The sequence below is a fragment of the Anas platyrhynchos genome, chromosome 2 (genome assembly GCF_047663525.1).
Source record: "Anas platyrhynchos isolate ZD024472 breed Pekin duck chromosome 2, IASCAAS_PekinDuck_T2T, whole genome shotgun sequence".
NCBI lineage: Eukaryota > Metazoa > Chordata > Aves > Anseriformes > Anatidae > Anas > Anas platyrhynchos.
The window spans coordinates 63,891,065-63,905,717 of record NC_092588.1 but is presented as its reverse complement, the minus strand read 5'-3'; the positions used below and the strand labels follow the sequence as shown (position 1 = coordinate 63,905,717).

Sequence of the window (14,653 nt, the reverse complement as noted above, 5' to 3'; positions counted from 1 at the left end):
CAACTTACATTCTAGAAAAGTTTGGAACGGTTCTAGCATGATACAAATGTTTTTGTTGTTGGTTGTGTTTGTTTGCTTTTTTTAATTACCAGTTCTGCAGAACTGACACGAACTGACATGCTCCTTGAAATATACCAGGGTGCTTCCATCTCAAACATATTTTTTTAATAAGCACTTGTTAGGGCAAATGAGTTCACAGCTAATGCCTGTACACCTTTCTATTTATGACAAGAGGAACTCTCCAGTTCTGAGGAAGCTACACGTATGAAGAAAGGAATCTAGTTTGTTTTCCTTGACTTGTACTGGCTCTGAACAGACGCTATCATCCAAATTCCATTTATAATAAAAGCATGCAAATATGTTAAGCACAACATGAAAAACTCAGCATGATGACTCTATTTTCCTGGTCTATTTTCAAAATGGTATAATATCTGTAAGTGTTAGAAGATTTGCATTCTAGTGTTTTCAGGTGTCAGATTGCGTATACATGGCTTACAACTTGTTTTCTGGCTTGTCCACAATTCTAACTAAGTTTAGATAACAGATATCCACTTATCTGAAGTAGCAGTTATGCTACAAGAAGCCAGCTGTCAATATTTCTACAAGCAATATAATAAACTTTCAGACATCACTAGCGTTGGCTGCATAGGGCACAGCTGGAGAGACATAAACATGTTGTATTGCTGCATTGCTTTACTTCTGCACAGCCATTCCACCCATCTTTAAGAAAGACATGTTACAGGAGCACTGACTTCCTTTCAAGTTATCTATTTAACTTCAGGATCATTGGCGTTTCAACAAAGGGAGGACAAACCACAGTATAAAGACAGCATAAACACTTGAACTGTTCTTAAGAGTTGTGTGTTCACTTTTATGTATATAACAAATATAGTACTGTATTAATTTTAAACAACTTTTAATAAAACATAGTAATTACCAGCTCTTTCCACTGCTTTAATGTCTTTGATCTTGCTGCCTGAAGAATACTTATAATTTTCTTTACTCTTGAACTCTTGATCTCATCTAAAAGGCTTTGAAGAAGGAAACACGTTTAAATCTTTCTTTAGAATCAGAGCTTACATTTATTTAAATTTAAAAATATATATATTTTTAACCTGTTAAATGATGACATTCTTGACTTCCAATATTCCAGCTCTGCAGATGGACCAATGTCACCAGTTTCTCTTCTCATTTGCTCACTCTCCACTAAAACTTGTCTGATCTGTTTGATCCAAATCATTAACGCTTCTTCAAGTTTCTCTGTGACCTCTCTGTTACTGCCTTCAAAATCAAAGAGTAGGACTGTTTTGTAAGTACCAAAAAATAAATATTTTTAACTATAGAGGTTAAACATCCTTGACAAACAAGTTGAGACTCTACGTACATTGAGTATATTTAAATCACTGACCAACAATAGGAATAGATTAAGACTATAATAAGAAGATGTACACACATATCTACCTACTCAGTTACTATTGTAAATCCTTTACAATAAGAACAGTTGATAGAGGGAGTTTCTAACAGAAAAAACAGTGATGTGGTTTGGTGACAATCATGTATCAGACGTCCAACAATTCCACTAAATATGATGTGCATATTTTTCTGCTCGTGTTTGTTAAGTAACAGCTTACTTCTCAGCATTTCTGTATTTCTGCCATTGCAGCCTATTTCACACTAAAAGCATCACATAAAGGACACCATTATCAACAGACACAAAATCCCTGTTATTTATAAGTCAGCACACCTTTTAGATTGTTCTAGCAGGTGAAAAACTCCAGTTTACTTAGTGCATTATGTTTAGGACTTGTTCACCTTGAACCATTAAATGGGTCTAAAGAACTTGTTCAGCCATTTAACATTACCGTCTCATCTTAAAAGCCACCAGTTCTTCTTTGGAAGCTGGTCTAATACAGGAAGTTAGGCTAACACAGAGCAGAGAGGGACTGTAGAAGTATTGACTGGTTTGGCATGTTTTCATTCTGAAATTCCTTGTGGTGATAAGAAATGGCAGAAGGCTAACGTTCAAAGAGATGAACACTCATTTCCACACACACATATATATGTATATATACTTATAAATAATTTTATATAAATATGCCTTTTTTGACTCACAGTCCTTGGACTTAATATTGGATAAGATTTCCCAGTATCAAAAAAAGCAAAGATGCATACACACTAGTACATGACTTCACTTGGCAACCACTTAGCCTGCACACCAGGAAGAACAGAGGCCAACACATACACAAAGGTAGGTAAGGAACCACCCAGTCCTTTAAGATCTGTGAACTAAAGGGCAGGGAAAAGATTGATAACTTTATGATTAGACAATCATAAAGCTGGCAAGAGTCAACAGAAAAATGTATATAGCTCATGGAAGATGAATTAATTCTTCAAGGTAAATCTTTATGAATAGCTTAACATTTGTTTTCTTAAAAACAGCAATACTGTTGTGTTTACCTTGTTGCAGGAATTACTCACCTGCAGTTATGTAGTCAGATGGGTTCTGTAAATTGCTGATATACATATCAATATCCACTTTTGCGAGCTGGATTTTATCTTCTAGATTCTGTCTCGATGATGACAAAGTACCCACGAATCTATCCACTGAATACAGGAAGTCTTGTATCTGGCTGTCCTTCAGACCTTCTTTCACAGCCCCCCAGTGCTGATTGTTTCACAATTTATGAATATAAAAATATATAAATAATTAAAACATAAAACCAGAGTCAAACTCTCTCTCTCTCTCTTTTTTTTTTTAATACCAAAGGGCTTTTTAACTTATTTGACAAAGATTTATCATTATGCCCTTTCAAGTACACTAATCAGTACTATATGCACAAATATTTTAAAGTGTGCATTAATTTAATTAGTCTGTTAGACAAGAAGAGACAAACAAGCATAAATATCTCAAGAAATAAAAATGCATCCCTCTTCTCACTGTCCTCAAAGTCAATTGCCACCTATTTTTTTCTCCCAGTCTGATTTGGCACCCTCTGAAAAGAGTTATGGAGATTCTAATCTCCTTTATTGCACCTGGGTTAGAGAAAAGAATAACATAAAATAATAGGATATGACACCGTCATTCTCAACAGACACGAAGCTTTACTACATTTACTACTTCTGAACATGTTACTCTAGAAGCAACAGAACCAACTATGATGCTTTGTCTGTTCCATAAAACAATAACTCAAAGAAGCTGGATATCTTGGCTGCGACACGGTGCTTCCCCTCCACACTCTAGAATAAAATCATGGACTGATCTTTTATGCTGCCAGAAGGACTTGCCAATTCCTTCAGTCCAAGTTTAACCTAGTTTTAATTAAACCATCACAGTTTTGCCTTAGTATGGCGGTTGTGCTATTTTCTTCTTTGTCGTGAGCATTACAGCTGCTGCTATTGCTTGAAAATAAACACAAACTATAAAAATTTTAAACACTTAAATACAAATTGCATGACTCTCATAAAGGCCTATATGAGACTTTTATCTTCATGTGTCCCCTGCTTTATGTTCATCTGATGCACAAAGGGGACTGCAGCAGTCACTTGCCTGAATTCCAACTGTTGTTTAAAAAAAAAAATATATATATATGTATATATATGTATATATGATTACCTGTTGGGATTTAAGTGCTGGTATCATGATCTGGGATAATAAAAATTCCAGGCCCTCAAGGATATTTCCATTAGAACAATCAAATACACCAAAATTCACCTCCTTTGGGAAGAAACAGAAGTTAGCAAAGTGTATGTAAACTTTTACAACATTTTTTCTATTTGAGGGAAATGCATGGAACACAAATATGTATAACCCATAACTCTCTACATTCCATGAGGATATTGCCCCCCAGATACAGAATTTGGATTTGATATAAACTAAAACTCAACTGGAAATTCCAAGGCTTGTCCATTAGTTTGAGTCACCAGAAAACTCTGTCCCATATTGTAGTAACACTCCAACAAGCAGTTAAGATTAACTTGATATCAGTACATTAATTAATCTTAAGAAAATTTTATGTCTACGTTTCTCTTGTAGAGGAACAATTTCTGACCACCGTAAGTGTCTAAGAGAAAGGATGACAAATGTATCAGGCAAGAAAAGTCACACTCAGCAGCACAGTTCTCTCCAATTCATTATTCATGGGAAGCAACGAGCAGTGCGTTGCCAAAGACGGGGATAGAGAGAGTCAGTACTGCTGAGTGAAATTCGACTGCAGAATTTAAAACATAAATTGGAGCGAGTGAAGTATTGCATATTTCCCAGTGCTATTTATTTATGAACCAGTCAGCTGTTCTGTTACTGGCATTTTGCCTATAAATGCATACATCCTGAACATGGGCCATGTGCCCTCTATTACCCATAAAAACTAGCTGTTATGCCTCTGGGTGCATCTCTCTTAGAAGAGAGTGGGCTTCATTCACAACTTCTGGACTGCACAAACATACAGTTTTTCTGCCTTCATCATAATGAAGGTTTCACTAATCTGTGGGAAAGAGTACTAAGTTCTGCCCTGGAAGCTTCTACTCCCAACGTTTTCCCATGCAATGATTCCGGAGTGTTTTAGGAATGGCAACCACAAATGAAATTTTGAAAGGGATTTGATATTCTTTTCTATCTTGATTAATAATTTTATTAATATTTTTCTTGCTAGTTCCACACTTGAATGCAAAAAGAAGAGCGTTCAAGACAATTAGTTGTCATGTATGGGTAGAATACTATTTCCAAACAATACTACAGTATAATAATCCCAATAAAGTACAAAAGGATAGAAAGCCCTTCTTCAAAAGTGTGAGGAGTTATGGATGAACAGTCAAGGCATCATTCTTAATCTATTCTACCTAAAGTTTGAGTACCTCTTCACAAAAGAAGAAGATGCCCTAGACAGAAAGTCACAGAGAAACACAGTTCCCATTAAACAGTGCCTGAAGAAGTGCATTGCATCCCTGGAAGTGTTTAAGGCCAGCCTGGATGGGTCTTTGAGCTATATGGTCTAGCGGAAGGTGTCCCTGCCCGTGGCAGCAGGGTTGGAATTAGATCATCTTTAAGGTGCCTTCCAACCCAAACCCTTCTATGATTCTATGATACGAGGAAGAACTGGTTTCTTTTGCATGTCATTTCATAATAACAAATCTTTATTAGTTTAAATCTTGTTTTTAACAAGATTGCATGTAGCTACTTTCCTAATCATTAGAACATTACTTTATCACACATACCTATTCTGATGAAAAAAACCTTTCGTTAAAAATACAACTAAACTTTTTCATGAAAACACTCCCCACTTCTTTTCCTGATTCCAGAAGAACTTCTGCGTGAATAAGGGTCTATGAAAATCTTAAATGCACTCTAAACACTGCATGATTTTGTCTGACCTGGGAAATGTTAGATGCAGTTATAACTTTATCTGATGTCCTTAGGAAAAATGCACAAGTTCCTGTAAAGTTCTGTAAAAAGCACAAAATACATATGGTTAAAAAGAATACACACATAGAGTAAAAATAATTTACTTCATAACTTGCTAAAATGCTGAAAACAAAATTGAAAAAAAAAAGTGTATATATATTACTCAAATAAGATAGAGAACCATTTGTAAAATATTTAAGAATCTGTCTCTCTCAAATCAAACACTGATTTTTCTCCAGCTGACATAAGAATGTGAGAAACACCCTTCTGGGCAGAGCAGAGCAGTCCAGTATCACAACTCTGACATGAAAATGCAGTTTATGGAGAGCTTGTGAACTAGGCTACTTCCTGTGCTCCATTCCTCTCCTATTTCCACACCAGCTGCAACACTTGTTTGTGCGCTGTTAGATGACATGGTCCTGTCTTGTCATTTGAGCACCCATTTATGAACCTACCCATCTTATTGTCTAATCCTTTTCTGAGCCCACTGACATAAATTCAGTGAAGAAAATTATATACTCAGCTTTCTTTAAAGTACTTTTCATTGGTATTTAGACCAGAATGAATCAATTTACAATGGCATTTATGTCATTTATTGTTGAAAAGAAACCGAAAGATTACTCAGAACTACTGAACCAAGTATTTTTTAATATCTATTTTCATCTTTTTGATGGGCTCAAGTAATGTAAGTTTCAAATCAGTACGATAAACAATGCTTATTTTTATTCTATAAAATAATAACTCAACCAAAAGAAATTTGAAAAGCCCTTCCAATTGATTCAGTTCACAAATTGTACACAAGAATGAATAGCCCAGTTTACAGTAAATATTATTCAATTGTATAATTTAATTTGTGATATTCTTTGTTATATATTGAGCTGATCTTACATGATACCATTGTGCTAGACAGTGTTGGCATGTGCAAACAGAACATTACACACTGTCTATTGGAAAAGACAATGAAAATACATTTTTCTGCAGAAATATATCAACTTTGTCCCAATCTTCTGTTTTTCAGTAACAGAGCTCAAAAGGAAATTTGGTGCCACTGAAGTTTTAAATCTAGTCTTCCTCAAGCTGTTTAGGAATAAAAAAGAAACAAGCAGTTTTTCACTTATAAGTTTTTGGTTTTTTTTAATGCTTTTTATTATCATTTCAGTGGTTAGCAAATGAAAACTCTTTAGGCTTCCAGTCTGCAGTGCTGACATAGTCCACTTTTGGTGAAAGTATGCTTCCAAAAATAGAAAAAATCATCCATATTTTATGATTACTTTTGGATTCTTCATTTCTGCTAAACTTTCACATGGCAATACCAGAGAGTAATGCTTTCATACTCTCCTGTTCTCAAACAATTCCCTTCTGTCTCGACAAGTAACAATATATGACTTACAAGATTTCGCCATGTGGTTACTTGTCAGCAGCTCATTGCTAATAACATGAGTGGGAGAAGGGGCCTGCTCTTTACAAAAGCTTCTCCCAGTAGAGAATACTGGAGCACTTCTCAGTAGTAGCACTGTAATAAGGTTATTAAGCTCACATTTGGTTCTATATCCTAGTTTTTTATTAGAAACCAAGAAACGTTTGGGGTGTGGGCCCTCTCCCTTCATGTACTCTACAGTATGCTCACAGAAAAGATTGCTTAAACTCTGGGATGATTATGGCTGACCATCACTCTTTAGCATCATACTCCTCTAGTAAAAGGGAAATTAAAAATAAATAAGAAAATAAATTAGAAATCTTAAAGACTATTCTGAATACACTCCTGAATAACGCTTATGCATTACAGTAAGGAGGTTGGTATAAGTACCAGAATGGAATAAATGAATTATTAAAGGTATTTTTGATGTGCATTATATGCAAGGAAATACAAAAACACTGAAGAACTGCATTTTTAAATTAGAAGTGCATAAGCATGGGAAAATACTGAAGCATGTAATCAATACCAAAAATGTTGAGAAATGCAACCTTTAACAAGGGTTTATTTGACTTGCTCTCTTCTTAGATGGCAACATCCATCAATCTCCAATTTTTCCAGATCAGCTTTACTGGTGAATTCCACTCTCAGCTCAAGAAATGTTGAGAGATCTTGCATTATTAGAACGTGGATTAAGTACTTGAATACCTATCCAAGAACTACAAAAAGCTGCCTTAATACTGCACAGCTGTTATGGGTTTGTTGTTGTTCTTGCTGTTTTTCATTATTTTACCTTGCAAGCGTCATGTAATGAATTTTTCAACCATACCTCAGTAGCATCCGTGGTAAGAAATAACTTTTTCTGAAGCATACTGTTTGTTGACCCATCTGACCTCAACAAAGCATTCGACTTCTGCTAAGAATTAAATTATAAATAAGAGGTTAATAAAATAAAAACAAGTATTACACAGATACATTGTCCTATTTTAATATGTGAATTACAACAAATCTCATTCTAAATCAATTAATAGTACCCAACCCGTAAGGTTGACTTTATCTGGGGAATAAGCTTTGCACAAATTCCACAATCCCCAATAAACAGTTTCATAAATCTGCTATTTCAGAAAAAATAAAATCAAAGAATGAGAAAAATCTCAGAAAATATAATGAAAGTGATTCTGAAGTATTTCATGGAGCAACTTCCTCCATGGAAACAAACTGCATGTCTCACAGAAAGAGTTGCATGCCTGGTCTGCAAAGCCATAAACTAATTGAGAGCAGAATTCTAAAGGAACTCTGTCAGATAGATCCTGCCAACAACACAGATAAATTTTGTTTTATGCCCAAGTCTTTAATCATATATCACTCTGAAAAACTTTCTCTCTGAGAAGACTTGCTGCCCCTGGGTCCCTCTCTGTTGAGATACCTTTCTCCACTGCAACATTTTCTCCTTGAAGCAACAAAATATTTAAGCTTAATCAAGACCTACTCCCCTCTAATTTTCTGTCACACACATAAATAGAGAAAAATCCATTGAAATTTGGAAGAATATAAGAGAAAATTATGTGGAAGTAGCCTGCGGGTGTCTCTCTTTCAAGTTTGAGGAGAGGCTCATTCCTAAAAAGACAAATGATTAGTTCCTGCTGGACCAAATATATGATGTGTGACATATAGTTGCGTCTCCCACATTCTAAGCCAAATCCCATCTCCTCATCCCTATGCAGAGTCTAAAAGAAACATTATGTACCTAAGCTGTCAAAGGCGAGAGAAGAGCAGAAGTGAAGAAAGAATGTTTGAGAAATCTTGGTAAGAATATGTCTACTTTGGCTCTGGCCAAAGGTCTGCCCATGTCAGTATTTTGTCTCAGAGAATGGCCAAAAATGGCAAAAAACATGACAAGCATGTATAAAACCAGCCCTAAACAATCTCCAAATATTGACAGAACAGTCAGTTTAATGAGATCTCTGGATTCATCAGAATGAGGTGATAAAGATGGCATTCATAATTTCCATCAGAAACATTTATTTTTTTATGCTATGATACTTTTGCAACAATATTTTAATAAATTCATGTTTTAATGACTAAAAAGATCAAAACAAATTAAATCTGTTTTAAACAAATAATTAAATCCAGAAACAAAATGTTTTACTTAAGCCATGCTGGGCATTCATTCCTGGCTTGTCAGTTAAGGAAAACACTTTCCAGATTTTAGTCTCATCTTGATTCAAGTCAGAAGAACATGTTCCTCCCAGAAATGTGCATACGCAGTCCCAGTGAAAGGAAAAACAGATTAAACTGTTTCAACAGCTGAGCTGATTCTGTGCTTTGCAAATTCTCTAAGCAATTCCAACAGTACTGAAAAGTACAGGTTATAATGAACCTGTAATTCATTCCTGCACTTCACTGAGAGTCAAACATTATCCATCAGCTTTTGTTCCGAACAAGCCTGAAGTAACACCTTTGCTGACCAGAATATTAAGCCACTTTAATTTACAAAAGAATTTTTCACCCTTTTGAATCAGTGCTTTGTCCATACCAGAGTTGGTGGAATTCAAACTGAAAGAAGACAAAACAATTCTTACACAAGCAATTCCCCATTTCTACAATACTTATTTTAGTTAATCTTCTAAAACTCTGAGTGCTGGGGACACTTTGCCTCAATTATCTGTATCTTTTTTGAAGAATGAATTATTAAATTATTTGGATGAATTGAATTTTGAAGAATGAATTATTAAATTATTAAATTATAATATAAATTATATTAAAATGATATTATTATTATATTAAATTATTTATTATTATTAAATTATTTAATAATGTAATTAATAAATAATTAATTATTAAATTATTATTTAAGTTGCATTTTGTGAAAACAAGAACATACCACACCACAGGGCATTCTCTTGTTTCCACCTAAGCCAAGCTGGCAGTACCAAAACAATGAGATCCAGATTCTTTTCCATTTTCTTTGGCATAAAGAGCAAAAAAGTCACTTCTAAGATCTTCTGAATTTTGCAACCATCACATGAATAGATAGATAGATAGATAGATAGATAGATAGATAGATAGATAGATAGATAAAACTTTTGCAAAAGTAATAAAAGTACCTGCAAGACATCTTGGTTAAAGAAGAGTAACTTTTTGAGTCCAGTAGAGGCAAAGAATTGTTCTATAAGTTGAAACTGAAAATAAAATTATAATGGTAGTTAGTTGTGTAGCAGTTTCAAAAGACTGGAAATTTTGGAAAGGTATTTAATAACAATCATTTAGTGATAATTTATACTTACCTTGTCATCAGAAACAATGGCCTCCTCTACTTGCTGCTCACTTAAGCCCATGCCATCTGCCAATCTTGATATCAAATACTTGTGTCGTTCATCTATCTGCGCTCTTCTCTCCTCTCTGATGACTTTAGCTTGTTTGGCTAGTTCTTTCCTAGTTTCACTGGAAAGTACTATACTTTTCTTACCAGTTGTCTAGAAAATAAAAGTTTGTGATGGATTATTTTTCCCATAATTATTCTATATTGCATTTAAAGACTGTATTTTTTATTGTTATCTTTAAGGTGTTTTCATAACAACATCATGTGAAACATAAAAACTTACATCAAAAAAATGGAAAGGAAAAATAAAGATCATAAATAATTAACTTGTTAGGCTGGAATTACTTCTCAGTATAAAGCTGCTACAAGAGAAACTTTAGATCAGGACCTCAGAATCAGATGCGGATCCTGGCATTATAATGGCTCTAATTCAAATCTGAGCTTTATGAGTCCAGCTTCCAAACTAAATGTGCATATTCCAGATGTGGGATCACTCCCACCTCTATACTGCCAGCATTTTAACATACAGTATCAAGTTATTACCAAAATGGAAAAAATAAAATAAAACCAGTCACTACTGAAACAAATATTAAATTGAAGTTTAATATGCAGGTCATATAATGGTAGTAGCAAAGTGGCAAAGCAGGAAATTTATGTGGACAAATGATTTTTTTTTTAAATCTTCATGACAGCGTGAACAAGACTAGATACGCTGAATAACATTTTTAAGTCAACAGTTAATCTTCAGAAGCTGTACAAATAAAAGTAAAGGTTTGGGTTAAAGAATCACCACACTGAGCATTCCCCCCCTGTACACAGTTCCTGCTGAGTACCTGGGATATCTGGAGTGTCTCTGTAATTCACAATTTTCATTGGAGAAAAGCAGTGAGAAATTACATCATCTTTCCAGTATGCTAAGCTAGGAACTGTAATTGAGTAACCCTGATTTACAATCGGCCTCCTTTGGCTCCTAACAACTGGTTTTACCCCAAGTTCTGGATGTTCCACAACACTCCTCTCTCACTGCATCTCTTTGAGACCTGGAGACACTAAGACTGGTCAAATATCTGTATCTGTTGGTCAGTGCCATTCCAACGTATCTAAAAGCCACATTTTTCTGATTCTCAGTTCATTCTTCTCCCATGTCATATGTGTCAGTCATTCATCATGTCTGGCTCCCATGCAAACAGCTAGACCTCTTGTTTTGTGTATGCCTTTCCTGATGCAGTATTCAGTTTCTCCCTCCTTCAAGACAAATGTTATGCAGCAAAAGCCAAAAAACTCCCACATTACATGACATAAAATTATTAGAGATAACATGTAGCTATAAAATATATATGCTTACAGTTTTTAAATCTCTAAAACATTACAGAAATACAGCTATTACTCTCTCTCTGACAGCAATTTCTTTTTTATGTCTTAGTAAGGACACTAGATGCCAAGTACCGAATGTCATTTCTTCTGTGCTGTTTTTCTAAGTGCATTAGATGACTGAACATGATTTAATAGCCATCTTATTAGTGTCTGGGGTGGAGGCAGAATACAGTATTCTGGCAGTGTTGCAGAAAAAAACTACTGTTTTTTGTAACTTATTTCAGCTCCGATCATAACTTAGGGGAGAAACACATTTTGGATACTGCATAAAATAAACTAACATTTGTGCCCAGACAATGACTGGATCCAAAAAGAATATATGAATATAATGTAAGAATATAATCTTAATTATTTTAGTTAAATAAGCCTGCTCAAAGTTCTGGATGGATTGGACTCAACCACCTTCACAAATTAAGCCACCTCATTTAAAGTGACGTGAGATATTCCCATGAGATGGTGCAGATGTGGCATTATGCAGTATTGGTTAAGTATGCTTAACCAATATTAATTTTCATCTTGGCAAAGAAAGGTAATTAACAAATGAATGATCAAAAACTCCACGAAGCAAAACCCCAACAACATACATTGTGAGCACAGAAAGTAAATGACCTAACACTTTATACAATTTTGAGTGGTTCACTGTTCTTTTTTCTTGTAGTTAACAGAGATTAATGAAGCCAGAACCCACCAGTATCGGGCCAAACTTTGTCAATGACAACTTCAAGAACAACCTGTACAGAAGAAAATTTAGCAGACAAAAGGCAGCTGAATCACCACCTATTTTAAAATGAAAACACTTGCCGGAAGAACAGCAGTGAAAGGTGATCCTGTGATAGCAGATCCTAGTTCAGTGCTCCTTGTCTTCAGAACCCCTCGTCTACGATGCTTACTTTCTGTGCCTAGTGACAAGAAGAAGAAGCAGGTTATACTTATTCTGGTATATGCACAATAAATGCATTTACAAGCTGTGCAAAAATGTCACCACACCGTGTCTTAGTATCTTCTGGCTAACTTCTTCTCAGGCTGGGGGAAACAAGACATGAAAGGAACATTAGAAAACTCGTGGCTCTACAGAAACCCTTAGAATCTGTTAGGGGTAAAAGATATCTTTTAATAGCATTTATCTGAAGATCAATTTCAAAGAATCCCTACTGATAGCAGTAGAGGTTAAAACAAACAAATAAAAAGCAACAATTTAAGGTACTCGTATGAAGAAATCAATTCTGGAAAAATCACAGGCTGAAATACTATCACTTCTCATGCTTAATATTCTCATCCAGTTAGTCCTCCTCTGTTACTCCTTTATCTAAATTCAGATTGTGAGTCACGTGACTCTGGCAAATTTGCTACCTGCAGACACCTTAACAACTTGTGCATGTGAATATCTGAAGAATAAAGATTGATAATATTTGCAATAAAAATAAGACATATGTTATTAGTATAACCGTATGCTGCTAATTGCTTAAGCCTCCTTAGGATCTTTTGAAGATCTTTAAGTTATCTAATCAAAAATTTAGCATATGCATTTGTTTTTCCTAAAAATGATTATTTGTATATTTGAAGTTGTTTTAGTAACAAGTAAACATATTAATGCTTTCTTGATACTAAGTAAAATAACTTATCTGCAGCCAGCCACCTTATTTATTTATTTATTTTGTCCAGGATTTGTTGCTTTATCACTTTTCCAGGTTTCAAGGTGAGGCTGACAGGCTTGGCGTTCCCCGAGTCCTCTTTCTTGACCTTCTTGGAAACAGGAGTGGCATTTGTTTTCCTCCAGGCTTCAGGCACCTCTCTGGATGTTTACAGGTAAGCAAGAGTGGCCTCTCAAGGACATCAGCCAGCTTCCTCAGCACTTGTGGGTACATCCCATCAGGGCCCGCGGACTTAATACATCCAGTTTGCTTAAGTATTCCCTGGCCTGGTGGAAGAGGGTGAGGATACAGAGCACTCAAGCACTGGACATAGGTGGGATCATGGGCCCTGATGGGATGGATGTACCCACAAACACTGAGGGGCTGGCTGATGTCTTTGAGAGGCCACGCTCAATAATCTTTGAACTAACTATTTAATCTATTCACACCGTTAACATTTTCTGGAAAAGAGATACCATACTATATACTATACTATAGAGTAATATTCATTTTAATTCCAGGAGAAATGGTTGTAATCACATCACTATGAATCAACATTAGGAAATGTGTTAAGGGATTTGAGCAGCGCTATGCCTGGCCCTGTAGATATATTTATAAACACATACGTATGTATTTATTTAAGTGTAAGTATTTATTTATAAAGCTGAAAATTTCAGGTTGCAGTCCCTACACTGGCACATTCAGAACAGCGTGTTCCCGCTCAGCATATGTGAACACCTGCTATACCTTTAAACACTCTACTTAATTAGTTTCACACCTTGTTCTTCGATTTTTCTCCATAGAAAGTCACTATGAAGTACTTACCATTATTTTCTCCCTTACCTTTTTTGATAGCAATGAGAGGCGGAGAGAGATCGGTGCCAGCTTTGGAAGAAAGTTGCATTCCTCCGAGTTGCTCCGACCCCTGCTGTGAGGAGCAATCGGGAGAGGACCAAGGCTGGGCTCTCCCCCCTAGCTCAGTCTCCTCTCCCCCAGCCTCCTCCATCTCCTCCACCACCCCAAAATTGACTTAAATCGACACAAAATGACCGTGCAAGGGGATGTTGCACCAACCAACCACCCTCGCGGGCAGTACTGTTAGCCCTGTTCTAGCATCGGTGACAGATTAGCCAGGAAAGCAAAACAAAGCAAAGCAAAGCAAAGCAAAACAAAGTAAAACAAAGCAAAACAAGAAATAAAAAGAAGACGGCCGAGGACCGCTCTTGATCCCCAGAGGGATTTCAAGCCGGCGCTGCGGGCGGATGCCATGGCAACCTCTACACAAACCCAGAGGCTCCTCGCTCGTCCCCGTCCCCCCCTGCAGCCGCCAGCGAGCTGCTCGTTTCTTATCCCATTTCTCCGCTGTTTACAGAAAAATGCTCCTTAGTTTTACTACAGAAATCACGGAAAGCCCCAGGCACGGAGCACGGCGCTGGAAGAAGGGGGGGGGGGGGGGTGTTAGTGATGAAAAGCGACTGGGGGCTTTCCCAAACAGTGTTTTTATTTATTTATTT

General features: G+C 36.0%; 1 protein-coding gene across 1 annotated transcript in view; it reads right to left on the bottom strand.

Annotated features, from left to right (window-relative positions):
• The window catches only part of LOC101801689 (dynein axonemal heavy chain 5), a 148,261-nt gene extending 133,675 nt beyond the window's left edge, over window positions 1-14,586 (bottom strand). The window contains 10 exon segments of the mRNA XM_072034862.1: window positions 938-1,031; window positions 1,116-1,281; window positions 2,479-2,665; window positions 3,614-3,715; window positions 5,368-5,439; window positions 7,642-7,728; window positions 9,920-9,994; window positions 10,100-10,288; window positions 12,310-12,407; window positions 13,983-14,586. Of these exon segments, the coding sequence (XP_071890963.1) occupies window positions 938-1,031; window positions 1,116-1,281; window positions 2,479-2,665; window positions 3,614-3,715; window positions 5,368-5,439; window positions 7,642-7,728; window positions 9,920-9,994; window positions 10,100-10,288; window positions 12,310-12,407; window positions 13,983-14,145 (1,233 nt within the window). The 5' untranslated portion in view covers window positions 14,146-14,586.
• Between the last annotated feature and the right edge of the window lie 67 nt (window positions 14,587-14,653).